General features: G+C 40.6%; 1 protein-coding gene across 1 annotated transcript; it reads right to left on the reverse strand.

Moving 5' to 3' along the window:
- Positions 1 to 233: 233 nt before the first annotated feature.
- LOC128741593 (NADH dehydrogenase [ubiquinone] 1 beta subcomplex subunit 10) lies at positions 234 to 27,755 on the reverse strand. The gene is made up of 5 exons (XM_053837527.1): positions 27,647 to 27,755; positions 27,494 to 27,590; positions 27,088 to 27,223; positions 550 to 689; positions 234 to 481 (listed from the first exon to the last, which is right to left on the reverse strand). Exons 2-5 carry the CDS (start codon positions 27,579 to 27,581, stop codon positions 348 to 350), a joined length of 498 nt encoding a protein of 165 aa, XP_053693502.1. The 5' UTR covers positions 27,582 to 27,590; positions 27,647 to 27,755; the 3' UTR covers positions 234 to 347.
- Between the last annotated feature and the right edge of the window lies 1 nt (position 27,756).

Consider the following 27,756-nt stretch of genomic DNA (forward strand, 5'->3'; position numbering starts at 1 on the left):
ACACATTTTTGTTCACCGAGAAAAAACATTGACGTTGCGGAGGCGACTCCAAGAATTTGAAATAATCGAAAATGTGCAGCAAGCAATACAGTTGTGATCTACATTTGCTAGTGATAAAAATATCAAACTTTCCCCTCGGAATAATTTTTTCCGGCAAATATAAAAGGTGAAAAGATATATCAAAAGGGCTGTTTTCTTTTTTCTTTGAAATATGTAAACCAGATTCACTCACGTGTCTTGTGATCTTATATTTACACACAGTGCCAAAGATGTTACCACTTGTTGACTATCCTGTCCGAACGGCACACGTTCACTACCTGCCGATGGTTGCCGCCGGTCGTTACTACTCAGTGCTCAGCGGGAATGTCATCGGTTTGCTTCATTCCCGAACCGACCGGACCGTGACGTCTTTCCCAGATCATGCGGTGCTTTTGCTTCATGTAGCACGTCTTGGCATTGGCATAGCCTCCGAGGTCGCCATCTGGAAATAGTAAATATGGAATAAACGTTTCGAACTATCATTTCTATAGCCGTGCGTATTTAGCTTACATTTGATAAACCAATTCTCAGCTCCTTTCTCGTACTGCTCGAGCAGTGGACGGCATTTTCTCTCGTGATCCGGCTGTTCGTACATAACGCAATCCTCGAAGCGTAGACGTAGGATGTTGAGAATCTCATTGTCGACCATTCTGCGAGTGAAAGAACGAAATGAATCTGTTGATCATTTGAGATTTCTAAATTGTGTGTATAAGTGCAATCGTACAACTCGGAAAATTGATTTCGACCATTAAAGATAGGAAAAATTAGTTCCGCTCATAGTCATTATAGAAATCAATTGCGCTGAACGATAAATCGTAGAACAGTACTTGTGCTGTTCCACAGCTAGATTTTTTCATTAGCCCACTTCAATAAAAAGTAAAAAAACTATTTTCATCTAGAGCTACGTTCTTATTTTCAATCATCACACGTAATGATAAAGGTGCCAACTAGTCTGGCGCAGTTTTGATATTTAGATTCAAGAGCTTCAGATTTGGAATCGATTTCGATTGATTGAATTTGCCAGTCATATCAATTTTGATGAGTAGACACCGGCAACCAAACGCTTCTATTTGAATGGGTCGATTGTTTGTGTGGTACGATGTCGGTCTGTTTATGTTTCAGTTTTCGATGGACACAAGAAGAGTAAACTATGTTCCATAAACAAACATTTACCATCTTTTGGTTTTTAAAAATAATTTTTTGCTGACGAATAGATCTACCATACAACTCTGAGGAATTGAACTTTTTCTGCTGTTACAGAGACATGAAGCCGATTAACTTTTTTTTACCCCAGCTTTGAAATTTAAGTGGTATTATTCTATGCTTCTATTTGTAGGTATGCATATTTTAGAATACGGAATTTACGCTTTTTAACGTAAAATGCGAATTGGAGTACAAATCTGTGAGGAACGTGCTGTTCGAACCACAAATACTGAAGGCTGGGAATATTTAAGTTTCAGTTTTGAAATATGTAGTTTAGTTTTCTAAACGGTACTGGAAATCAGGATTCGAATCAAAATGGCAAACATGAAAATCAAAATCGAGACTGGGAGAAATAATTTCTTCAATAACAATAAAATTGATTTTAAAATTTAATTCGTTTTTGCCATTTGTTAGGCATGGAATACCGCAAACCGACTATTACCAGATTGCTCTTTTGCCATTGAAAAGCTATTAAATCTTGAAACGATTAGTGTATCAACAGCAAATAAATAAATTCGACTGTCGGTCCTGGTGTGTGTTTGTTGTGATCATACCGACTCAGGATGTGCATCTAAACAAAACAACCTGATTGACCGTAAACGACGACTAGTTGCTGGCACAGGAATGGTGTTCAAAACCGAACGCGGCAGAGTGTGTGTCTAGTTGGATAAGTTTGCAATGTGTATACTGGAGAGTGTTACAGGCTGAGTAAATAAAAAAATAAAAAAAACTATGATCCGACAATCGGTGCGCTTTTGCCTGTTGTATGTATGCATCGGGGTATGCATTTTTATCACTAGATTCATAATTAAGTAATCCGAAAAAGTGCTGTCTTGAGGTAACCGGGTAGAGTAGAGCTATGAATTATTTTCTCCATCCGTATTGTTATGTAGAGTTTGAATCGCATCTTTTAGGTTTTTATTAAGAAATACTCAATTAAGATTCCAGTTGACCGAATTGCCGGGTCTTTCGTTTAACTCCTGCCATAAGATTCTATAGAGCCACATTGTCCACGTTGTTCGCCTCCTCATCATCTGCACGTTGTTGTCGGCATGCTATTCCATGATTTTTGTTCCACGCGGGACAATCGTGTTGCTTCAAAAAGAACAGCAGACGTTTTTGCAGATGTAAATTTTAGTTGATGGTCCGATTGCAAAGAAAATGTTACTTTTTTACTTTTCAAGCCACAGATACAAATAGCCTATCAAATAAGATATTTCTTAGCGAATTTCGACAGTTTCATATGCTTGAAAATGTCTGCGTTCTTTCCTTTTCTGACTGGCTATTAAACTCCTGCTCATGCCCAGCAAGCTGTTTCAGCAGTCTGGCTTGATGTAACTTCAACGTAATCGAATGTTGTCAGCATCGTTGTGTACAGTTTCCGAAATCCATTTTAGGCCATCTTGTTTTGCTTGTCGTCGCAACTTGGAGTCATTGCCTGCTTATAAGTCGACAGTCTAGCTCTTTCATATTTACTTCGATGCATGGTTCTAGACGATACTCTCAGCTTGTGTTTGATATCTCAGTCGGAGGCTAACGTCTTGCCTAAAAGCGCTGGCAGTTTTTTGTCGTCGATTTTCCCTTTATTTAGGATTCTTTGTCGTGGACAATAACGATTTTGCCAACCTGATGTACGCGGCTATCTGCTGTAAGGTTTAGAAACAACGAAGGGTCATAAACCAACTCCAAGATTACTAAAAATCTGATGAATTTCACGACGAAAATAATACATTCCATGCCATGTAGCACAAGCACGGTGTTCAAAATACCGTTATTAAAAAACAAAATAGGCCATTTAAATGGAAAATGCCAGTTGGTTTGTATTGTTATCCTACACCTCTGAACCAATTTTTAAAAAAATCGATCGGCGAATTTTTAAGTTACGCCCTTTTGGAGTTTTAAAGCGCAGATTGCTCATATAAAGTAAATAAAATCCTTCAATGACACTTCCAAAATGAACGTAAATCACAGCCGGTATTGATTTTTTATGCAACATATGCGCATTGTCGACCATCTTAGGAGTTTTACGCTGTATTGAGACTAACCGGAAATGTTCCGGATTAAGTTATCGCTGTGGAAAATAGCCAGTATCGAACATGAACAAATACTTATCATGTGACACCTCAAATTACGCCAGAATTTAAAAACTAGATCACGACAGTCAGATCAACTACCTAGTACCACATTGGTTATATCTGGACAAATTCCGGGGCTTCCGGGAACACCCAGACAAATGGCCAATTTCGTCCATGCATAAAAACCTATCGTGCGATACCTTAAATGACACTAGAATTCAATAACTAGATCAATGGAAGCCAAATCTGCTATCTAGGGTTAGACTTGGTCATATCTGGACATATTTGGGGGACCCCGGGAACCCCTGGGAAGTCAATAACACAATCTGGTACATTTTTGATAATAGAGACATGTTCGTAATTGGCCATTGTGGTTCTTGGTACTCAATTTGGCTTACTGGGATCTATTTTAAAAGTTTTAATGTGATTTAAGGTGTCGTATGATGAGTTTTTGTTCATGTTCGAAATTGGTCATTTCCTAGGGTTTTCCGGAGTACTCCAAACATGTGCAGATATGACCAAACCTGGGCCTAGATAGCAAATTTCGCTTTCATTGATCTAGTTATTGAATTCTAATGTGATTTAAGGTGCCGCACGATAAGTTTTTGTTTATGGACAAAAGTGGCCACTGGTCTGGGTGTTCCCGGAAGTCCCCGGAACTTGTCCATATACAACCAACGTGGCGCTAGGTAGTTGATCTGACTGTCAGTGATCTAGCTTTTTAATTCTGGCGTAATTTGAGGTGTCGCATGATAAGTATTTGTTAGCGATAACTTAATCCGGAACATTTCCGGTTAGTCCCAATACAGCGTAAAACTCCTAAAATGATCGGCAATGGGCATATGTTGCATAAAAAATCAATACCGGCTGTGATTTACGTTCATTTTGGAAGTGTCATTGAAGATTTTTATTTACTTTATATGAGCAATCTGCCCTTTAAAACTTCAAAAGGGCGTAACTCAAAAATTCGTCGATCGATTTTTTTAAAAATTGGCTCAGAGGTATAGGATAGCAATACAAATCAACTGGCATTTTCCGTTTGAATGGCCTATTTTATTTTTTAATAACGGTATTTTGAACATCGTGATATATTTTCTGTCAAATGTCTAAATCTATACCTATGCATAAGAACGAATTTCTGTCTGTCCGTATGTTCCTTATAGACTTGGAAACTACTGAACCGATCGGCGTGAAAATTTGCATGCAGGGGTTTGTGGTGCCTGGGAGGTTCTTATGATAGTTAGAGTCCCCTGCCCCCTAAGAGGGGGGGGGGGCTCCCATACAAATAAAAACACAAATTTCTGCATAACCCGAGAACTAATTAAGGAAATGAAACCAAATTTGGCATGTGGATGTTTTTGGAGACAAGATTTTTTTTTCTATGGTGAATTGAGACCCCTCCCCTCTTTAGAAGGAATTATGACTTTTTCCCTCTATAAGAGGGGTGGCTCCCATACAAATGAAATACCAATTTCCTCATATCTCGAGAACTAATCAAGCAAATAGAACCAAATTTGGCATGTGGGGGTTTTTAGAGGCCAGTATTTTTTATATGATGATGATGATTATGATGATGATGATGATGGAGCCCACCTCATTCCCCTACAAAGGTTTGAGGTAATCGTTTTATCTAATAGATAATTAGTGAATATACATTTGAACCAGGTAAGCAAACAAAACGATCTGGTTTTGACATGATAGATATAGATTCCTGCGATAGTATTCAAATACAAGTTATAACTATTAAAAATATATAATTTTTAAAGTTATTGCCAAACCAAGAATCTTCAGTACCAATTTGAAAAGTTGGAACAAGTATTATTTATTTATTTATTGTTGTTTACAGTCTTCAGTACAGTACAGACTAGTATTACTCGTATTGATCTAATTTTCTGAATTAATTATTCCCTTTCTAAACCTACTTTTGCTAATATTAAAGTCAAATAAATGGTTTACTTCATTGAAATGCCTACAACAAGCATGAAGCGGGTTATTATGGCCATACGTTGTTCGATGCGTCGGGGTCCACAGTAACGCGTAATTTCGCAGACTACGACGAGGCGCGTGGATGTTCAACTGCTCCAGGAGGTAACTGCTATCGACGGCCCCCGTTAGTAAGTCAAAAATAAATAATCTTCGCGACAATACTCTTCTTTCTGCTAGCGTACTGAGTCTTATTAACCGGCGACGATTTTCATAAGCAGGAAGGTGTAGCGGGTTCTGCCATGGCAAACGGCGCAGAGCATACCGAATGAATGCACGTTGAACGCTTTCAATTTTATTGGCGTGAGTAACATTCGAAGCATAAATATCTTTAAAATCAGCGGCAACCCCACGGTTGAAACCAAGAATGGCGTACGCTTTGAACGAAATCGTGTTAATGTGCTCGTCGAACTTTATCTTGCTGTCGGTTGTAGCCCCCAGATCCTTGACGGAGCTGCAGCGTGTTATGTCGTCTGCGTGTATGCAGTATGTAAATCGTTGTGGATTGCGAAGGCGGCAGTAAGAAATAACGTTGCATTTCGATACATTCACTTCCATACCGTTTACGAGGCACCAACGAAGCAGGTTGTTAATATCACTTTGCAAAGCGTCGCGATCGAGAGAGGAAATGATAGTACGGAAGATTTTTAGGTCGTCAGCGAACAACAATTGCTCGGAATCGATCCAATCGCAAATATCATTCACGAAAAGTACAAAGATTAATGGTCCTAGGATACTGCCTTGAGGTACTCCGGACGGAATGGGAAAACTATATGACCTAGTTCCTTGACCATTCACGGAAGCCGTCCGGCCAGTCAAATAAGAGTACAACCAGTTACAAATCCAATTCGGCAAACCATGACGCCTCATTTTTTCAACAGCTAGCGCGTGTGGAACCTTATCGAAGGTCTTAGCGAAGTTAATGTATATTGCGTCTACCTGTTGACGTTTCTCTATGCGCCTCAACGTGTTAGTTACAAAGCACATGAGGTTAGAGACAGTGGAGCGATTTTTTACAAACCCGTGTTGATATTCAGTGATTACGTGGTGAACCGCTGCGTATAGCGAGCGATTAACTATTTTCTCAAAGACTGTTCAGTGCAATCGTAGTTAATGAGACCCCTCGAACAGACATATAAATTGTGGATCATAACTCCGTGTAGCAAATCGATTAAAACTCCACCTACCGATAAATATCATAAACAATCTCGGATGTTAACTCAACAGTCAGCAGCTTAGAAACATATTGTTAAAAAAGATTAGTAGCGAGTGGTAGACATATTAATATTTCTCAGAGAATTTCTTATCGCTAAAATTATAAAAGTATTTTTTCTTTAATTAAAATTTAAAATGACTTATTAACTAAACTTATTTTCTAGAGTCTAAGACTAATTTCTTAAAATTACTATCTTAAAAGTTATTCTGTTCGTAAGGAACCAATTCGGAGACTAGATTGTAAGTCATATGCAACATTACTATGAATTATAACTAATAAAATTCAATTTAGCTTTAGCTGATTATTCGGAAAAATTGAGTGGTTTGCTGAGAGGATTCCGAAATACACTTTTCTACGAACAGAAAACTAAAGAATCTATGGAAGCGCTATGGAATCACAGCGCTCTAATGTAAGACAAACACGTTCCAGGACACGAGCAGCAGCCAAAAAGGCACGGAAGCATAACCTCCAAACTCAAGAGGGAGATTGTGAAGGGCAGGATCTTTGTGATGCACCCATCGAAGCGACTATTATCGATAGTGATCGAGCGAATAAACGGGATTGCGCCGGTTGCGACGGTGGGAATAATGCTGAGACGTATATGGTCCAATGCACTACGTGTGATCAATGGTACCACCTTTCGTGCGCCAAAGTGACATCGGCTGCTGTACGTGAAACCGGCTTCACATGCGCTCAATGTGTACCATCAAATACAGTTCCCCCGCCAAGTTCATATGCGGGTGGTCAGTCGAATAAATCGAGTATAAGAAAGGCCCAATTTACTCGAGAACTCGAGCGACTGGAAGAAGAGAAAAGATTGATGGACGAAATTGAAAATGAACAGTTGGCACAGGAACAAATATTGCTGCAGAAGGCCAGATTGGAGAAAATGGAGCGAACGAAACTCTATCTTGCCAAGAAATATGATCTGCAGAGCCAGCAGGATAATAACAGTGAAATTGCGAGTGTGCAAAGCTTTCGTTCTAACCGAACGAGCAGAAATAGGGTAGGAGAATGGGTTATGACTCAAAGAGAAGTTGTCTCGGATACTGGCCTCGCCATTGCAAAACGAGTGGCTACTCCTTTGTCGGTTGATGAGCTTCTTCCAGCCACTGCAACTCCGGTCGAAAGGTTAGACACACAGTTCACTTCAACTCCTCTGGTAAAAGTTACCAAAACACAGACCGCACCACCACCAACATACATAAACACCTACCCGCTAAACCCGGTAAAGGTTACGACGAGCGCAGTGATCGATTTAACTCTGGAAGGTGACGCTAATGCCGTTTCCAAAGGCAATGTAGATCACAAGTTAATTCCTGCATTACCTCGAGTCAATGCGCAACCACTACTCGAAGTGCTAGAAGAAGTGGAAGCGGGCCCCTCCAAGGAGAGCTTTGTTCCTAAAACTGCAAAAATTGTATCGTCCTACGAAGTTTGGAAGCAACAAACGGAAGTTTTGCGTAACCAAGAGTCACAAATTCGAAAAGAACGCGAAGAACAAGTTAAGCGAGAACTGGCATTAGAAGAACGTGTAAAAATGTTGGAACTGGAACGTACTAAAACACTACACGATCAACAGCGCATGGAAGGAGAAATGCAACTGCAACTTCAGCTATTGCAACAGGGTCAGCAACTATTCGAGGAGCAGGACGGCGAGCTAAAACGTTTGCGTGGATTGGAAAACGACTTCAAGAAACAGCTTGCGTTGCATCATCAGCAAGCCGCTGATAAAGTAGGCGCATCGTTTAAAAACGCAGAGCAACACTCGAGCATATCTGACGAGAGTTTCAGCGGGCGGCTTGTAGGAGAAACCGCTATACAAGACTGGTACATTTCACCCCAGAAAATTCCGAATCAACCACAACGCTACCGTGAGAGAAAATCGGACTATGCCGCATCGGTAAGTGGTCAATCTATTCACACTCCCCCATTGTCTGGAATAAATTGTAGCTCCCCATTACCTTACCGAAAACCCATTGATGAGTTTGCCGAAACTCCAATCGGCGGTCGTACTAACTGTATATTTTCAAAGTCATCTGCAAGTTATGCCCAACATAAACCTACGAAAAGTATGCCACAAATTCCGCCATATTTGCCATCTGCTTCTTTCATACCACAGTCCCACCCACATACCATGGTTTCCTCAGTTTTACACATGCCAACCGCACAGCAAATTGCTGCTAGGCAAGTTGTTTCGAAGGAGTTGCCGATTTTTGCTGGAGATCCTATTGATTGGCCGCTGTTCATCAGCAGCTACCAGCATTCGACAGAGGTGTGCGGTTTTTCTGATTCAGAAAACCTGCTGCGACTGCAAAGGTGCCTCAAAGGTAGTGCAAAAGAGGCGGTAAGCAGTCTTCTTCTTCATCCATCTACGGTATCCCAGATTTTGACTACTTTGCAAACACTGTATGGCCGCCCGGAACAGATAGTTCAAACAATGGTTGCAAAAGTACGAGAAACTCCTGCTCCAAAGGTTAATCGGTTGGAAACACTTACGAAATTCGGTTTGATGGTACAAAATCTGGCTGCACACCTGCGCGCCGTTGGACAGGATAAACATCTTTCTAATCCAGTACTTCTGCAGGAGTTAGTCGATAAGTTGCCAGATACGGTTAAATTTAACTGGGCTTTATACCAACAGCAACTGCCAATAGTGGACTTAAGCACCTTCAGCGATTATATGGCTAAAATTGCGTCTGCTACCAGCGGAGTAACGTCCAGTACTGTGGACAATAGACATGCTCAGCGAGACGATCGTAGGACGAAAGAGAAAGGGTTCATCAACACACATGCTACGGAGAGAGGAGAACTATCTTCACGAGATGCAGTAGTTGTTGCTGAGAAGGAGAGTGATCCTATCAAAGGTCAACGACACCAATCGTCGAATTCTGCAATAAGTAAGATCGTGTGCCCTATCTGCAGTGGTGGAGGTCATCCAGCAGTCAATTGCGCTACTTTCAAAAAGCAGAGCGTAGATGAGAGATGGAAAATCGTTAAAGACCGAAAGCTTTGTCGGCGATGTCTCACCTCTCACGCTAAATGGCCTTGTAAAGGTGAAATATGTGGGGTAAATGGGTGTCAGAAACGGCATAATCGACTTCTACACTACGATTACCTGCCAGTAGACTCCAATCAATCTAAATCTGTGAATGCAACTGTTACCATTCACCGTCAAGCAATGACGTCGACATTGTTCCGAATGATTCCCGTGACATTGTATGGTAAAAAGGGAAAGATCACAACGTTAGCGTTTCTCGATGACGGTTCATCGGTTTCATTAGTAGAACGAACAATTGTTGATTCACTGGGTATAGAGGGGGAAAACGAGTCTTTATGCATTCAGTGGACAGGTGGCATTAACAAAAAACTGTCGGATGCAACGCGAGTAGAAATGCAAATATCGGGCGCCGATGGTGGAAAGCAGCACATAATATCAAATGTTTATACCGTTGCCAATCTCGGCCTTCCGGAGCAGACCATAGACTATTATAATATGGTAAAGCAATACGAGCATTTAAAAGGCCTACCTGTCAAAAGCTTTAAATCAGCTGTACCAGGTATTCTTATTGGTCTAAATAATACCCATTTGTTGGCTTCGCTAAAACTTCGCGAGGGTCTTCCACATGAACCGATCGCTACAAAAACGCGACTCGGCTGGACGGTGTATGGAAATGTGGTAGGTGCAAAAACACCTTTTCAACATCGTCAGATGCACATTTGCACTGAAGCAAGTGATCAGAATCTTCATGAGTATGTACGCAGTTTCTTTTCGATAGAAAGTCTAGGCGTGACAGTAGCTCCCCAAGTCGACGGCGCAGATCTTCAAAGGGCACGAGAGATTCTGAAGAAGACAACAGTACGAACATCGAGTGGTCGGTTTTCCACCGGTCTTTTGTGGAAGCATGATGTTTTTGAATTCCCAGATAGTCGCCAAATGGCCGAAAAACGTTTGATTTGTTTGGAAAAGCGGTTGGCAAGAGATCCTGAACTATACAACAATGTTCGTAAACAGATTGCAGAGTTTCAACAAAAGCAATATGCACATAAGGCGACAGCAGCGGAAATGGCTAGTTTTGACCCATCTCGTATATGGTATTTACCGATCGGAATTGTTTTGAATCCCAAAAAACCCGGCAAGGTGAGACTGATTTGGGATGCTGCCGCTAAGGTCAAAGGAGTATCACTTAACACGATGCTCCTAAAAGGACCAGATCTGTTGACCCCGTTGTTATCTGTTTTATTTCAATACCGCCAGCGAGAAGTGGCGATATGCTCCGATATTAAGGAGATGTTTCACCAAATCCTGATAAGACCGGAAGACCGTAGTGCACAACTTTTCCTCTGGCGGGACAGACCGGAAGAACCGATTGAAACAATGGTGACCGATGTAGCAATATTCGGCGCTTCCTGTTCCCCAGCTCAATCGCAGTACATTAAAAACTTAAACGCAGCTGATTATGAGGCGGAACATCCTAAAGCAGCGGAAGCTATCAGGTCCAGGCATTATGTGGACGACTACCTTGAAAGCGTAAACACTGTGGAGGAGGCTGTCGGAATAGCTTTGGAGGTAACAAAAGTTCATGCCAAAGCAGGATTTCAGATTCGCAACTGGCTTTCCAACAACCCCGCTGTATTGGAAAGAATTGGAGATTTTAACCCGACTGCAATTAAACACTTCGTGGCCGACAAAGAGTCTGATTACGAACGTCTGCTAGGGATGATCTGGCGACCAGAAAAGGATGTGTTTTCATTTTTATTAAACTTTAGAGATGATATCCTGCGTATAGTGAATGCAAAAGTCGTGCCTACCAAAAGAGAGCTTCTGAGAGTAGTAATGAGCATATATGACCCTTTGGGACTTGTTGCTGCGTTTGTGATTCACGGGAAGGTGATAATCCAGGAGGCATGGCGAGCCAACATTGGTTGGGATGAAAAGATATCGGTGCAGACATTCTCTCGTTGGAAAAAGTGGCTTGCTGTGCTCCAGACAGTTGAGAATGTGAAGATACCACGCTGTTACTTTCCGGGGTACGACATTGAAAGTTTCAACACGTTACAGCTTCACGTGTTTGTTGATGCCAGTGAGGAGGCATTTGCTGCGGTGGCATATTTCAGAATAGTAGATCGGGGTCAAGTACGGTGCGCACTGGTAGCCTCTAAGACCAAAGTGGCGCCCTTGGAGCCACTTTCGATTCCACGACTTGAGTTGATGGCGGCTGTAATCGGAGCTCGCCTGAGGAAGACTGTCGAGGAAGGTCATACATACGACATCAAACGTACATGCTTTTGGAGTGATTCTAATACGGTGAGATCCTGGATCAAATCAGATTTAAGACGTTATCGACCATATGTTGCATTTAGAGTGAACGAAATTCTCACTCTTTCAAGCCCTAGCGAATGGAGATGGGTTCCAACACGCCTCAATCCTGCTGATGATGCCACTAAATGGGGTAATGATTCAACCTTCGAGACAGATAGCAGGTGGTTCAAAGGTCCACGATTTTTATATGACAATGAAGATGAGTGGCCTAAAGATCCACGCGAAGTCGGCGAAACAGTAGAGGAGCTACGTCCTGCTTACGTTTTTGCGCATCTTGTAACTAAAACGATAGTTGTGTTTGAGAGATTTTCAAAGTGGGAGCGCTTGCTTCGGAGTTTGGCGTATGTACATCGTTTCATTAGGCGCCGTCGAGCTAGGGGAAATGCAGATTTGGAAAGAGAAGAATTGCAGGCTGCTGAGAGAAGTTTATGGCGTCTTGTTCAGGCTGAAGAATTTCCTGATGAGGTCGCTACCTTAAAGCGTAATGCGGAAGTAGATAAAAAAGAGTACCAAATAGAGAAAACCAGTCCAATTGCATCTGCGACTCCAATAATCGACGATTATGGAGTGATGCGCGTAGGGGGCAGAATGGAAAACGCTGATTGCATTTCGTTTGAGACAAAATATCCCGTGATTTTGCCCAAGAACCATCGAATGACCAAATTATTGGTAGATTGGTACCACCGTAAATATCGTCACGCTAACGACGAAACTGTTGTGAATGAAGTAAAGCAGAAATTCTACATCCCTAGGCTTAGAGTCCTGATTAAGCTGGTTAAAAAAGAATGCATGTGGTGTCGTGTGCATAAAGCAGTTCCTGCGATACCGAGAATGGGCCCGCTGCCACGTGTCCGTCTAACTCCTTTTGTTCGACCATTTACGTTTGTTGGTATCGATTATTTCGGACCATACTTGATACAAATAGGCAGGAGTGCGGTAAAACGTTGGGTGGTATTGTTTACATGCCTTACTATCAGAGCTGTACATTTAGAAGTTGCTTCGAGTTTATCTACAGATTCATGCAAAAAAGCCATACGTCGTTTCATTGACCGTAGAGGAGCCCCACAGGAAATCTTTACCGACAATGGGACCAATTTCGTTGGTGCGAGTAGGGAGCTGAAAGAACACTTGAATAAAATGAACGCAGTATTAGGCAATATTTTCACTGACGGCTATACACAGTGGCGATTCAATCCACCCGCAGCTCCGCATATGGGAGGCTGCTGGGAAAGAATGGTGCGGTCAATCAAGGTGGCGATGGGAGTACTTCCTGTTGAAAGGAAACTGGACGAAGAATCCTTTGCAACATTATTAGCGGATGCTGAGCATATGGTCAACTCTAGACCTTTGACCTTTGTTCCACTGGGATCGGAAGATTCAGGAGCATTAAGCCCAAATCATTTTTTGATGCTTGGTTCAAATGGGGTCCAACAGTCGGTAAAGAGTCCTGTTAGTGAGGGAGCTGCAATTAGGGGGAGTTGGGATTTGATCCAAAAAACTTTAGATCAATTTTGGAGACGGTGGATCCAAGAGTATCTACCGACCATCACCAGAAGAACCAAATGGTTTGCAAACGTACGGGAGGTTAAGGCAGGTGAACTGGTGCTTATAGTAGACGAGAACATCAGAAACAGATGGATCAGAGGGCGCGTGCTACGAACTTTTCCCGGGCGTGATGGAGTTCCGCGACGAGCAGAGGTTTTGACGGCAAGCGGTGTTCTTCAGAGACCTATGGCTAAGCTTGCACTTCTAGATATCACAGTATGTGACGCCGATGTAGAAACTCAGGCGACACGAGGGGGAGAATGTTCAGTGCAATCGTAGTTAATGAGACCCCTCGAACAGACATATAAATTGTGGATCATAACTCCGTGTAGCAAATCGATTAAAACTCCACCTACCGATAAATATCATAAACAATCTCGGATGTTAACTCAGCAGTCAGCAGCTTAGAAACATATTGTTAAAAAAGATTAGTAGCGAGTGGTAGACATATTAATATTTCTCAGAGAATTTCTTATCGCTAAAATTATAAAAGTATTTTTTCTTTAATTAAAATTTAAAATGACTTATTAACTAAACTTATTTTCTAGAGTCTAAGACTAATTTCTTAAAATTACTATCTTAAAAGTTATTCTGTTCGTAAGGAACCAATTCGGAGACTAGATTGTAAGTCATATGCAACATTACTATGAATTATAACTAATAAAATTCAATTTAGCTTTAGCTGATTATTCGGAAAAATTGAGTGGTTTGCTGAGAGGATTCCGAAATACACTTTTCTACGAACAAAGACTTTTGATATACTGTTTAAGAGCGAGATACCTCTGTAGTTTTCAATGTTATTCGAGTTGCCAGATTTATGAATTGGGGTAATCGAAGCATGTTTCCAAGCACGAGGGGAAACTCCAGTAGCAAGGGAACTATTCAGGATCAATCTGAGAGGGACTGCCAGTGTTGTAGCGCAATGTTTCAGAAATAGCGGCGATAATCCGTCAGGACCCGGTCCTTTAGAGGAGTTTACTGTCGAGAGAGCGGATGATATATCGCTTAACGATAGCCTCATTGGAGGAAAATATAAGTCGAATGTTCGTATATTTCGGACTGCATCATGTTGATTTATCGGAGGTTCGTTGCTCGTTGCAATACATCGTTTGGAAGAAATCAGCAAATAGGTTTGCGAGATCTTCTGCGTCGCTCACTGTCGTATCTTTATAAAAGACAGTATTTGGAACTCCGCGACACTTACTACGATTTTTGGTGAACTTCCAGAAAGACGAAAGATCACGTTTCACTTGAGATTCGATTCCACGAAGATAATCCCGGTAAGCTGCGTTAGTTACCGAGATGTTCATATCATTTTGGTCAATCATATACACAGTTTAGTCCGCTACTAAGTCGACACAGTTCCGACGAGGCCATTCCCACTGTAATCAGCAAGCAAAGCACAAGTCCAACCTTCAACTTAGTATGAGACTTATAAGGGCACTCCCCGTCGTCGCCAATTTCCTAGGCGTCTCAGCGGGTGCCGGCGGGGTTGTTAAAGAGAACTGTTTTGTCGCACTGTCATACGGCATCCTGTCGACATGTCCGACCCACCGTAACTTACTGACTTTAGCCAGATGTACGATAGCGATCTCTCCAAGAAGTGTATGTAGCTCGTGATTTATGAAACACCACTCTCCGCTTTCAGTTTGTACTTCGTCAAATATTATCCGCAGCATCTACCGGTCAAACACGACAAGGGCGCGTATTTCCACCGTAAGCGACATCATAGCTTCAAGGTTCGAAGGTTTTGTATTGTCAGCTTCGTACGGCGGCGTATGCTACTTGATCGTTGCGTTTTGCGAAGGGCAAAGTAGAGGCAAAGTCCAATTTTCTGCTCAAATGTACCAACTTACTGAGAATATTGCACAACAAAAGAAATATGCGATATACAGCAAAGCTATTCGGAAAATTTTCAGTGAAAATTAACGAAGTACTCTAGAGAAATGTCAAAACACACCACGGAAGATGAATTGGTTGCTAGTACAAGTAGGAATAGAAATAACTTTTTGATTAGTTAGAATAGCCTGTCGGCAGGACCGAGTCAGTTCTACGGGCTTCAATCATCGCTTCGAACGTCTCTGTCCGATCTTAGAAGCAAGCATACGCTTTAGAAGAAATCGTCGCAGTGCAAGAACCAGTCTTGGGTGCTGTCGAATTACTGTACCGAAAAAATGGCTGCAGTATTCGTGATTCAATATCAAATGACTTTGTAATATTCCTAAAGGCATCAAGGATGTTTCGATAATAAAATTCTGCAAGGTTTTACTATTTTGAAAGCCAATGGAATAAATTCAGAAACCGAGTAGGCAGAGAAACCAAATCAACTGAACTTTCAGAATTAATTTATCGAAAAATGCCAGTGCCACTTATTAAAAGTTATTGAATAAGGGTTTTCCTATGCCACATATCTAATTAACCACTGGGAATTGTACTCCTTTTTTCTGTGAACATCGAATGAAGATTTTCTGCCTCCGCAAGTTTTTTCAATAAATTTTGTTGTCGTTTAAGAGATGACGCGTTAAAATCTCTTCGCGTTCTTAAATATAATTTTTTTAAATGAACTAGTCAGAAAAGAAATTTATTACCATTGATCTTCGGCGCATTTTTTCGTTATCTTCCAAGCAATAAGTGCGCCGAAGATACCGAAACGATTTAATGCAAAATAGCATTTTTATGAGCGATATCGCACTTTGGATGGTACAATTTTCCTTGCAATTGACAATATGTGAAAATGATTTTTCTCATAGGATTTTTTTCAATTTTTTTAGCTATTTCTTCCGTGAAAATTTTCATTTTTTTCTTTTTTTATGTGCTCTAATTAAAAGAAATTAACTGCAGGAAGGTCAGTTTACAAACTATGAATTTTATAAAGTAGATGATTGTAATAGTTTTGGTAAACATAAAAATGGAAGTATCCCGGAATCGTTTATAGTTCGTAAACAAATTTTGCCTGTAATAAATATTCTTTGCTATGAACAAATGGACAAGTATCAGAACAGTTAAAGCAGAACCTAATCAAGTAGTTAACTCTAAATTACTGCTGGCGCGTGAGTATGGGGGCCGTGTGAAGCCGGCTGCTGTTTCAACGTGTTTATATTTTGACCATCGAAACTTGACTGGTGGTGAGAATACTATCCGCCGACCAAATTAATCGAACCACTATCCGCAGCGGTGTAGCAAATCTATCCATCGGTGAAAAGAAATTGGAGAATACCATGGTCGAATCGGCCAGTCGCTGGCAGACATTCAATGGACACGGATCGTGATTGGTGAAAAAATACACGCTCGAACGTTTAACCAATAGAAGAACATACGTCATTCGGCGGTGCAAACAAATGGAGCAGACGGTTTCCTATTAGCTGTAAGCAACTGGAGTGACACTAAACCGGATGAAACGTAGTCGTAAAAGTAATAAATAATTAATTTCCCATGCCATACCTTGCAGGCAGATAGTACGCTGTCATCGCTGAGAGTTTTGGAAACGCACGTGGTCAATTTTGCCGCCATCAACTCGAGAGTAGCTCGAAATAAATTTTTACGATCGCCTTACGATCCAAATGGGTAACGTCAGTAATCCGAAACAGTACACCAAGTACAGTAAAAATACCTCCGGCTGTAAGGTTAAGAAGTGCGTGCCAGTTCAGCGAAGTATGTTCCGGCTGGGCACAGGGAACTTGTTCAAACTCATACTGATCAAAATTATCACCATTCTAAATAACATTGTCAATAAAATTATGTAGCGAATAAAAATTTGCACATCAATTTGATTTACTGTTGCAAGATGTGGCGTTGCAAAATTTGAAAGGTGTTTCAACGGATTCTCCGGCGGTGCCGCTATTTTTAATTGGAATAACTTCTCAAAAAAAAAAAAACTGATCGACATATGGACCACCATGTTAGCTGTTTGCCCGAATTAAGGAAGTGATTCGTGAATCGCAGGTTGTCATTAAGATATGTATGACGACATCACTGGGGCCGCAGCAAACAGCGAGCGTGGCGATCGGTCGTGTTTGATGACACATCTTCGAACGGCACATCAGTTGGCGATCGACCAACAGCGACAGACCGATTGAAAATCAATCGATACATTAATCGAGTGCTAGGCAAGTGCGGAGTGCAGAGATTAAAAAGAAAAGGAATATAATTCTTGATTTTGGTCACAGTGCTGAACGACAAATATTTGACTGCTAAACCGATTTATTTGTTTAATTCGTGTAAGTTTTAAAGTGATCATAGCTCTATGTACTTACTGATAGTGAGAAAAAGTGCTTCGTAATAAACATTAATCGTTTCGCATGTGAAGAATCATACTATATGAATAAAGCTAATGATTGCAACACTTTCACTGTAAGGATGTTCTATCATTTTGTTGTGCTGTAATAAATTGTTATACATGGTGATAGTCATTCAACAAAAGTCGGCTGCTGACAAGCTGTCAATTTTATTGGATTGTCTCAATCAACACCGAGTACACGTTAATTTGCCCCATAAAAGTCAAGTCCTGGCGCTACATTCCGTTTTCGGAATTTGGACTTTTAATTTTTTGTTCGACAGGCTCCGCAGTTAACTGGCAACAGGCTTGTAGCCTATACCTTAATGAGCAATAAATAAATAAATAAATAAATGTATAAGATAATTGTGGGATTAGTGCTACGATTCTATTGAGAGTCTAATAAGCGCTACCGGTTGAGAGTTACTTTAACGCAGTTTACAATTTAATGAACATTGTATTCATATGTTAAATATTAGCCACAATAAGACGGCTGAGTGCATCAACAGGATGATCCACTGTTGGTCATTGCATCCAGAAAGCACTCTTCAAACTTAATACAAAGAATGCATCATACATGCCTTTCCTTTGAGGTTAAAGTTTCTGAAAGGGCTCAGGTTCTTACTTCCAAGATAAACTATACTGAAAAGTCCTTTGATTTCAAATGTGATGATGTGGAAGGCCATTCTTCTTTTGTTGTAAATCTCAGAAAAGGTAATGACTACCCGACAAACATTTTTTTGAATAGTAGTTTATTTAACCATTGTACAGCTAATTACCGGGTAACAAGCGCTTGATAAGCTGTTATTCAACAAAAATGTTTGTTGGGTAATAGTCCTTTAATAGTCAAACTTTAATGCCCATGTATAGTCGCAACCAAATGTTTTCTATTGAAGCGGATAAAAGTTCTTATTATTTATAGAACACAAAATCTTTCATATTGCTTCATTGGCACTGTCTTCGCAGTAGCGCAATTGAATTGGCTTGGAGTTTAATAATGGTTCCGGACTGTTGCTCGTTTGATATACCACCTGAAGGTGAAAATTGCCCAGGTAACTAATTAGTATTAACATAAGCAGTAAATCAACCATTTACTCGCAATTTTTACTGCACGTTGCTAGGTATATATAAGCCTTTTGACTGCAAAGCTGTTGTAATAAACGGATTTTCAGAGTCCTGGACGGAATCACATTTTTCGCTAGGTGAACATCAGACCTGTCATGTTTTCTGTGAACTGCACAGCATTTTCCGGTTCACCACAGTTGGCATTAGTGTAGGAGATGGTACTCAAGAAATGTCTTACTAAGGTAACCTGTTGTATGTATTTATTAGGTCCAAACTGGTAACATGAATATGAGAATTTGTGTTTAACAATAGGTAACTTGCTAAACTCCCGTTATTAATCTGTTTAAAGTTATAGCTACTGACAGAATTGTTGTACATTGAAGATAGCAAGCCTTTCCGAAATGCTATCTGTGTGGTTCACTGTGCAACTTCATTAGCTTAGTTGAATCACGGAGCTGCCACTACGATGTTCATGCTCATGTTCAACAATAGCTAACTTGCTAAGCTTCTGCAGTTAGTAGGATCGTTGCACTAGCTTCATAATTATCCTGTACTCTAATAACCGGCTGCTGTCGATAAAGAAGGGTAATGTCTCAAAGACGGTTTTACAGTCACCCCAGTATTACGGGCCACCCAATGTTATGGGCCAGTCTATACTTTACTTTGTTTTTGTACATAGAAAAATAATATTTAACCATCGAGTAAGAGTTTAATAGACAGAAGCAACATTCCGCTGCATGCTTGACAGCAATACACTTAGTTCAAATGCGCTAATTTTCCTAGTTTTCCGATAATTGTCAGTAGGCTCCAATCGACCGTCGATTTGTTGTTATTTTTGCGGTTGTTATAAAAAGTCGGTAGTGAATTATAAGCTGAATAGCGGCGTAAATTTTTATGTCGTAAATTTTTTATCGAAGCACTATGATCCTGATATATTGCATCACAGTCTTAATCTAGCAAGACAAACCGAAAAAGTTCCACGTTAATTTTGGAAACCATCCAAAATTAATACGCTAGGACCAAATACTTTTCCTCTTCCTGAACTTACTTACTTTACTAAGGTAGCTACCCGAGCAGGGTTTTAGAGCAAATTGAAAACAAAATTTGATATATTGATGTAACGGATTTTGAATACTCGGTGTGATTTCATTTTGGTCGACTTAGCGGTTAAAATATCAAAATTGATTGCAAAAATTCCACGCCGTGAAATTAAATTGAATACTACTTTTGGTATCAAAAATATCAAACGGAATACTAATCTTGCTGTCACTCAATATTAATAGGAAAGCAGAATTAGTTATCATTTTACTATCATATCATCATCATTTTGCTATCATCATATAATTTGAACCAACCATTTTACTAGAAAAAAATTCAAGTGAAAATAGATTAATTTAAATATTGAAGGTTTATTTACATCATATATAGAATCTGCCAACATATTTTCTTTCAATAAAAATGAAAGCAAAATGATAGCAAACTCTGATACATCATAAGTGCCATTTTGAGTTGGTAACAAAACATGCTTTCTAGTTGATATCAACAGCAAAATATGTAATAATTTTGATATACTTTTGTTGTCAATCCTTGCTCGGGTAGCCGTCCTAAGACAAAGCCTGATGAACAAAGTTTCTCCAATGCATTCGGTTGCGGGCCAACGCTCTCCAATTCTTCGTACACCGTGTACTCTCCGCCAGATCTCGCTCCACCTAGTCTGACCATCTTGCTCACTGCGCCCCTGGTCATCTTATTCCTACCGGTTTTGAAGAAAATACCATCTTTACAGAATAGTTGTCCGGCATTCTTGGAACTTGTCCTGCCTATCGTATCCGTTTAGCTTGTCGCTTTGTGTATATTTTGTCATTTGTTTATTGTTCAGTAGTGTAAGGTTCTACCTTTTAAAAATACTACCTCCGGTTTGTCACAGTAATTACAATTATGTTTGTTGAAATCTAGTCGCTAATAAATTAATTTACCAATCTAAATACGGTTCCAAAAACTTATGCAGCCACTCTTAAAAATTGCTTCCGATGAAGAACGCTTTACTATGGGAGGTTAACTACCGTGGACCCCCGTTCGTTTGACCGTTTTTAATCTGAACACTTTTTAATTTGAACCCCGCTGGTTTGCACGATGTGCAAATTAAAAATGGTTCAAATGTCATTCTCAATATGGCATCATTTGCCTTCGCAGACAATGCACATAAACACGATTTGTTTGTATTGATCTGGCGTGTTTAATCCTAGTTTAATAAGTTTCACATTTCGTTTCCCAACGATTACGATAGAAATTCGATCGGAGAATAACATATTCGCTGCTTGCAACTACCAACTAAACGAGACTAAATCAAACTACCAAAACAATAACAAAGAGCAGGGCGGCCAGTTCATACAAGTTTCAGCATATTTAGGGTTGCTAGTTGTTCAAATTAAAAACGAACCCCGTTAGTTTGCATGAGGAAACGTTCAAACGAACGGGGGTCCACTGTATTCCAATTAATAACACCTCGAACGAACAGTGAATTGGCGTAACTCGTTGTATTGTTTGCAGGAATCACTAAGTTTTGTAAACGACGACGGTGTGATTGTATCAGTTTTCGATGCAGTATGGCCGGGGTTTGCGTAGACATTAATTTTCTCAGGAACATGCAGGATCGATATGCGTAGAAAACTTGTAGTGAACATCCCAGCAAATCCTTCTGTAGATGGCTTACATGGTCATATCGGGTTAAACCATATACAAAACGTACGCAGCTGTTTAATGCCACACGTAGACAATTAAACGAACTTGCACTGAGGCGGACATGAAAGTTATCCCCGAATAAAAAGTGTGGCAGGATTAGCGACTTAAATAGTTTCAGCCTAGTGTCGACCGGCGCAGCAGAAACACTGGAGTATAGTATTCGTAGACCAGCGTAAATATTCCCACACTGTTGGCCTATTAAGCCGACCCACTGAAGATTACTCTGGAACGTATACCCTAGGTTGTTCACACTGTCCGACCACAGAATGATCTTATCGTCTATCTTGATGAACGATACCGGAGACACAGATCCAATTTCTCGTCGTCGTCGACTTCCTATAAACAGCGCTTTACTTTTGGTAGGATTAATTACAAGCTCACTTCGCCGTGACCACTTCGAAATTCTTTCTAGGTCCGCATTCATCATCCTGGTTATTTCTAATGTGCAGGGACCAAGACGACTAATGTATAGCTGTACGTCATCAGCATACATCTGGATGGAACAAAACTTAAGAACCGTCGGAAGATCGTTTATGTAACAGTAGAACAGCCGAGGTCCGAGGACAGAGCCTTGCGGTACACCAGATGTAGATACGGCGCAGCTGGAACAGCTACCACCACAGTATACTGTCTGTTTTCTGCCTTGTAGATATGCATACAATATGTTCACAGTCGCGAATATTTCATTCTCCGAAGGAAAGCGTCTGATAAGTCAGTCTGACTAAATACAGTGTAATTAGACAATTTCGAGATAATGTCTTGTGGTAATGGAAGAGGGCACTGGTGTGATTGAAGACGATCGTTTAACCCAGTCGAATAGTCGCCACAAATGCGGACGTTCCCGTTGGCCGTTCGCACTACGACGATTGGAGCTGCCCACTCGGAATACTCCACAGGCGAAATGATCTGTAGACGTTCCAGACGATTGAGCTTTTCCTCTACCGTTGGGAACATAGCATACGAGACAGGCCGTTTCGGGCGGAAAACAGGCGAACAAGCTTCTTTCAGCGAAAGATGAATTTTGGATTTGGAGCTGAGCCTCAGTGTGCTGCTGAATAGCTTCGGGTACACCTTCTGCAGAAAGCAACATCGACGATAGTACCACCGACGAAATTACAAAATTTATTCATCGGCAATGACCAAAGCTGAAACTTGTCGATAAGATCGATACCAAGGAGATTTATTGGATGCCTTGAAACGAAAATTCGACCGCTGTGCGTCATATCGTTGATTTCAACATCGGTGACAAACTCGCACTGTAAATCCAACTGCTCTCCCGACGCTGACTTGGCTGTTTGGCTCGCTGGTACACCTGCTGGCTGACCGATTCTTTTCCACACTCGATCGGACACGATGGTTATATCCGATGCTGTGTCAAGCTGCAAACGTACTGGGGTGCCATCGAGTTTGATTTGTACGTATCGGCGCTGGCACTCGACGCTGCTGACCGATGCAGTGACGGTCTTGGTAGAGAAATAACGTGGCTGTTTTGATGTCTTACTGGATCGCTTTGCACTCGAACAATATCCTTCCTTGTGACCAAACTGGTTGCAGTTGGCACACCTGTGATTCTTGAAACTGCAGTACTTTGAAAAGTGCATCGCACCACAGTTCCAGCAAGGAGTAGCTGGAGTTTTCTTTTCTCCCTCTGATGTAGATGACTTCTGTGGTTCTCTGGGCCGCTTCCTAAACGGCTTACGGTGCTGCAGATTTCCTTTGATAGCTTGAAGCTGACCGACGAGCTCTTCGATCATCGCTGTGTCGCTTTTTAAGTTCATCATTGTCTGGCATTCCTCCATCAGAGCTTCAAGGGTGACGTCGTTGTTGTCTTCTATTTTTGTAAGCAACCTGGTGCGTACCTCCGCATCGCACTCTGATTTCATACCGCACACAACCATTAAACATTTAGAATGTTGTTCTGAGAGCTTGGATAGCTCAAACTCCACGCACATTTTATTGACACGACAGGCAAAAGAAACGTAATCCTCTGTCGCTGCCTTGCTGACGGTGAGGGTGCTGTAACGTTTCTTGACGGTGGACTCCTTCGAGTCAAAAAGTCCCTTCAACTTCGACACCGTATCTTGAAAGGTAAAATCCTTCGGAGGACTGGGTAAAGTCTAGCTGACATACCTGTAGTGCTCGTTTGTGCCCAACCGCCGAAGGAGTAACCTCACTTTTGCTTCATCGTCGATTCCTTCAGCATCTTTCGCAAAAAGATCTTCGTATCTGGCATACCATGCAGCGAATGTGATTTGAATTTCCGGGTCGTACTGGAACTCTCTGATATTCCCAGCCAACGAGTCCAAAATCACTTCCGGATTGGGGGGAACAGTAACTTGAATTGCTGACATGGCATTCCGGAACACGTGTTCTTGCTGCAGCAGGAATCCTTGTTGCTGCTGTGCAGATTCACGATGCTGCTGGAGAAGCTGGTTGGTGACGGCCTGCTGCTGTTGGAGTTGCTGCAAAATTTGCATGATGATGACATCCGTGCGAGCCTGGTGTGGAGGGCTCATTTGCATAGGCTGTTGCACTCCAGGAAGAATCTGCTGCTGCTGCTGTGTCCGGTGGTGACCATTTTGCTGCTGATGCAGGTTAGGTTCCATTGTGCGGTACGGTGTGGTTATTCTTCAGATCGCGTTAATCGCACGAAAAACATTCGAAAACTCGCGAAATTAACGAAATCACTCGCGAAATCGTCGCCACTTTTATAACCGTGGACGAGGTGATAAATATTGAGTAAAACTCATGTACTTGACGGTTACAAATAAACTATAATTACTTTAGATAAAAACGTGTTCTCACATTAACTGTGTCGAATGGAATAATAACTTCTACCGCTGTCACAGTGACATCAACCGAGTGACAAGCGAAACTGTCGCTGGAGAGCCCTAGGTGGCGAATCTGTTTAGGACTGCTAGTTGACCCAACTCGTACTTAAACATTATATTTCAAGTGCCAGTAGTACGCAATAATTGTATTGTGAAACTGAATTGTTATTTATGCAACTTCTTACAAATTAAATGCAATAACAAAAGCACAACTTATAAAAAATCGTTTGTTATCGATATTAGCTGCATATGCAATATAAACGAATAAAACGTATGGTTACGTTTTATTTCAATAACACGTATATTCGCAGTGAGTTAGGTAAACCAGTAGGGTTTGGGTTGTTACTTGATCCGCATTTTCAATGTGTTCTTTACTAACCTGCACGTACAAATTTCTTCTAGGTGCAAGTTTTCGTAGTACGAATTATAAAGATTTTGGAGGCTTTGGATGTTGATGATTAATCTCATAAAACCAGTTTTATTGAGAGATGATAAAATTGGTATCTCGGAAGACAGTGATAATACTCCGAACAAAGCTAGAATCATGCTAATATGTACAGATCGAAATTTGCATTCAATGTTTTTTTGGATTTCTTTTCGATCAGCACTTCACACCCAAGACAATGGTAAAGTTCGTTTCCGTGCCATCAAAAATAAAGGCCACAATATGCACTCAGGCGTTGTCAGGGAGGTGAGCACTGTAGAAACTAAGTCGGCTTTGGTCATGCCGTTGATCTCGTTGATTAAAAAATACGCAACTGGCATTTTCCATGATTCGGCGATGCCGGTGACCATGAATACTAAAGCTTTTCTGGCTAGTTGCGCATCATCTAGATAGTATGAGGGGAAGGCATGATGCTTTAGCAAAATAATCCAATCTTTTCACATGCGTATTCCACTGGATATGTTGCCGTATGGCCATTTCATCCATTACTAAGCAACACGACCGAGTTTTGGACATATAGATCATATTTTGCTGCTTTCCACGAAGAACGTTCTGGGTTTCACTTGTGATGCCCAGTTCTCTGTTGACGCTTTCGTACCAAAGAATCAGTGTTCTCGGATGCGATTGCGTTTTTTGAAAAATCTTACGGACATATTTGTACGTTTGCACAGAGTAAAACTGTTATGTCAGCGCAAAGCAAAGAAGAGTTTCACTGTATGCCTGTTCTTTTTTCCTGAGCCTCAGTTCATTCAGGATTTCATTGTTCGGCTCAAAATCCTAGACAATCTATGTTCATTAGATCTATACGTACAATTTGTATGAATTTTAACAAAGTTAGGTGCCTGCAACTGAAGCTGTAAACTTGAAAACTTTAGTTTCCCCTTTATTTTATCGCGGAGGCGTAGGTTTTATTACCTTAACAGCTTATTACTTTTTTTTGGTTCGGAGGAATTGCTTTTCCAGCTTAAGTAGAGCCCCCAGAGTCGATTCTGCTGATACGTCGTCAGTCATATCACCGAAACTGGATGTTTTCGGACACGCCGTGAACGGTTTTCAGAGGCATCTTTGATGAACTGCGTGTCTATTTTATCGTCATTGTGTCCTTGTTTGGGAGACACTGTTTCGAATCCTCCGAAAAAATCGGTTCTAACCAATTACCAGATTAAATTTTTATAGATCTATATTAATTTAAAATTTAGACTTTGAAGCATTGTAAAATAATTACCCTGTAATAAGAGAAAATACTCGAAACGGCATCTCTGCGCAAACGCCTGTTTGATTATCGTAGTGAATAAAGCTGTTTCAAAATGTAGGTTACATGGGCATGTCATATTAATTTATGTCGTTTTTCTGTCGAACTAATTAATTTATGTTTTTTATGTCGAACTCGATATTCTCTGCGTTGGTGATAGCTTGAAGCCGCTGGATACGGGGGATCTATGCACTTGTTGTTAAATTGTAAAATGGCAGAAATTTACGAGAAGCATCTTTCATTTTTTATTTTTTTTTTTATTTCATTTAGCAAGCACTAACTTTAAAAGAAATCAAAGCTATCAGAACGATAATTTACACAACTTTTTCCAAAGCTGAAATTTTACTTTGTTTAAATATGATCTAACAACTCGTGGCAGTTCATTAATATAAAATTGGTCTATAGCTGAGAAATATTTGCATGCTCATCTTGCCATCTTTTCTTTTGTTCTTATAAACCAAAAATTTTTAAGATCCTGTTCTTTTTTGTATACTAACATTGTTTACAATAAACTTTCAAACATCTACAATCGAACATTGTTTGATTTAGCTTCGCCAAAATTTTACGCAAACAGAAGTTTGCTCAACAATATTTACATTGTCGAATGACCTCAAGCATAAATCTTACTGTTCGGGTAAAATTCAACGGATATCACCGGTGTACGCGCAATAAACACCAGACTAATAAAAAATGTTATTCCATAAACATCCTCTATTTACATTGAAACTCGTCTATCGATGCAGTTAATTGGATTGTGTTTGCGGATAGTTAAATTTTGTTCGAAAATAAAACCCCACCGTATCTAATTGTAGCTCACTTGCTGGTTTCGGAAACATCGTTAACCACACGTATCTATTCCAGGCCGGCTGACCGTCATAGGGTGCGAAACAAAATACTAAATTTCGTTCGCATTCCCCCAAAGAATCAATAAAGCTTAGAGAAATGGTGTTCAACGGATACATCCGCTGGAGACAAGAAGCCTGCATACGGGACACAGTTTATGCCTTCATTGCGCTAGTGTGTATCTTGTGTTGGTGGACTTAACCAGCGCAGCGGCAAAGTCGTGTAATGATGGTGTTCTACTACAGTACTCACCTGTCCCGTTTAAACTGGTTGTTGGCTTCGAAAAAACAAACTTCATCGTCGGTGTAGCACTGGTCGATGCTTGGCACTCGGCGGAATTGTTGGTGATACCAGGGGTAGTTTTTGCGGTTTGGTTCGACAACAGTTTCTGGAAACGGAAATGGAGTAGATTCAATAAGAAATCTTAACATGTTTTGTTGGCAAATGAAAATTAAATAAAAACGAACTATTTTAAATCGTTCACTATGTTGAAACGCAAACAAAAGGTTAAGATGAAATTATGTAATAACAAACTAGGTATTCTACACTGGTCTAGTCTATTTTCTTTCTTCTGGTTTGATTTGAAAGAAATTATGTGCTATGTGTCTTTTGAACCAACACGTTTTAATACGAAAAAAGTTAAATTTCCGATGCTTACCGCGGAACCAAACAACCGGGCCCTCGATTAACGATTCGACGGAGTTCATGAATCGTTCCAAAGGGTTACGTCCTTGTGCTTCCGGCATCGTTTATCGCTAAAATTATGAAAGTATAAATTATAAATCCAATTGACTTCACTGCAATTCATTACTTATTTCGAGCAAACAAATAGTAAAAATAGCTAAATATGTTTATTAACACTATTTGGATCAGTGAAACAACGAAAACGAAATCATCTGATAGATTATCCAAAAAGTGCAA

The sequence above is a fragment of the Sabethes cyaneus genome, chromosome 3, assembly GCF_943734655.1.
Source record: "Sabethes cyaneus chromosome 3, idSabCyanKW18_F2, whole genome shotgun sequence".
Lineage (NCBI taxonomy): Eukaryota > Metazoa > Arthropoda > Insecta > Diptera > Culicidae > Sabethes > Sabethes cyaneus.

Excerpts from the sequence above, each read along its gene's own strand:
- LOC128741593 (XM_053837527.1), bottom strand. The coding sequence starts at position 27,581 with ATGCCGGAAGCACAAGGACGTAACCCTTTGGAACGATTCATGAACTCC. Across the intron at positions 690-27,087 it reads AACCAGTTTAAACGGGACAG|AATGGTCGACAATGAGATTC; the intron begins GTGAGTACTGTA and ends TTTCACTCGCAG. Across the intron at positions 482-549 it reads TGAGAATTGGTTTATCAAAT|ATGGCGACCTCGGAGGCTAT; the intron begins GTAAGCTAAATA and ends TACTATTTCCAG.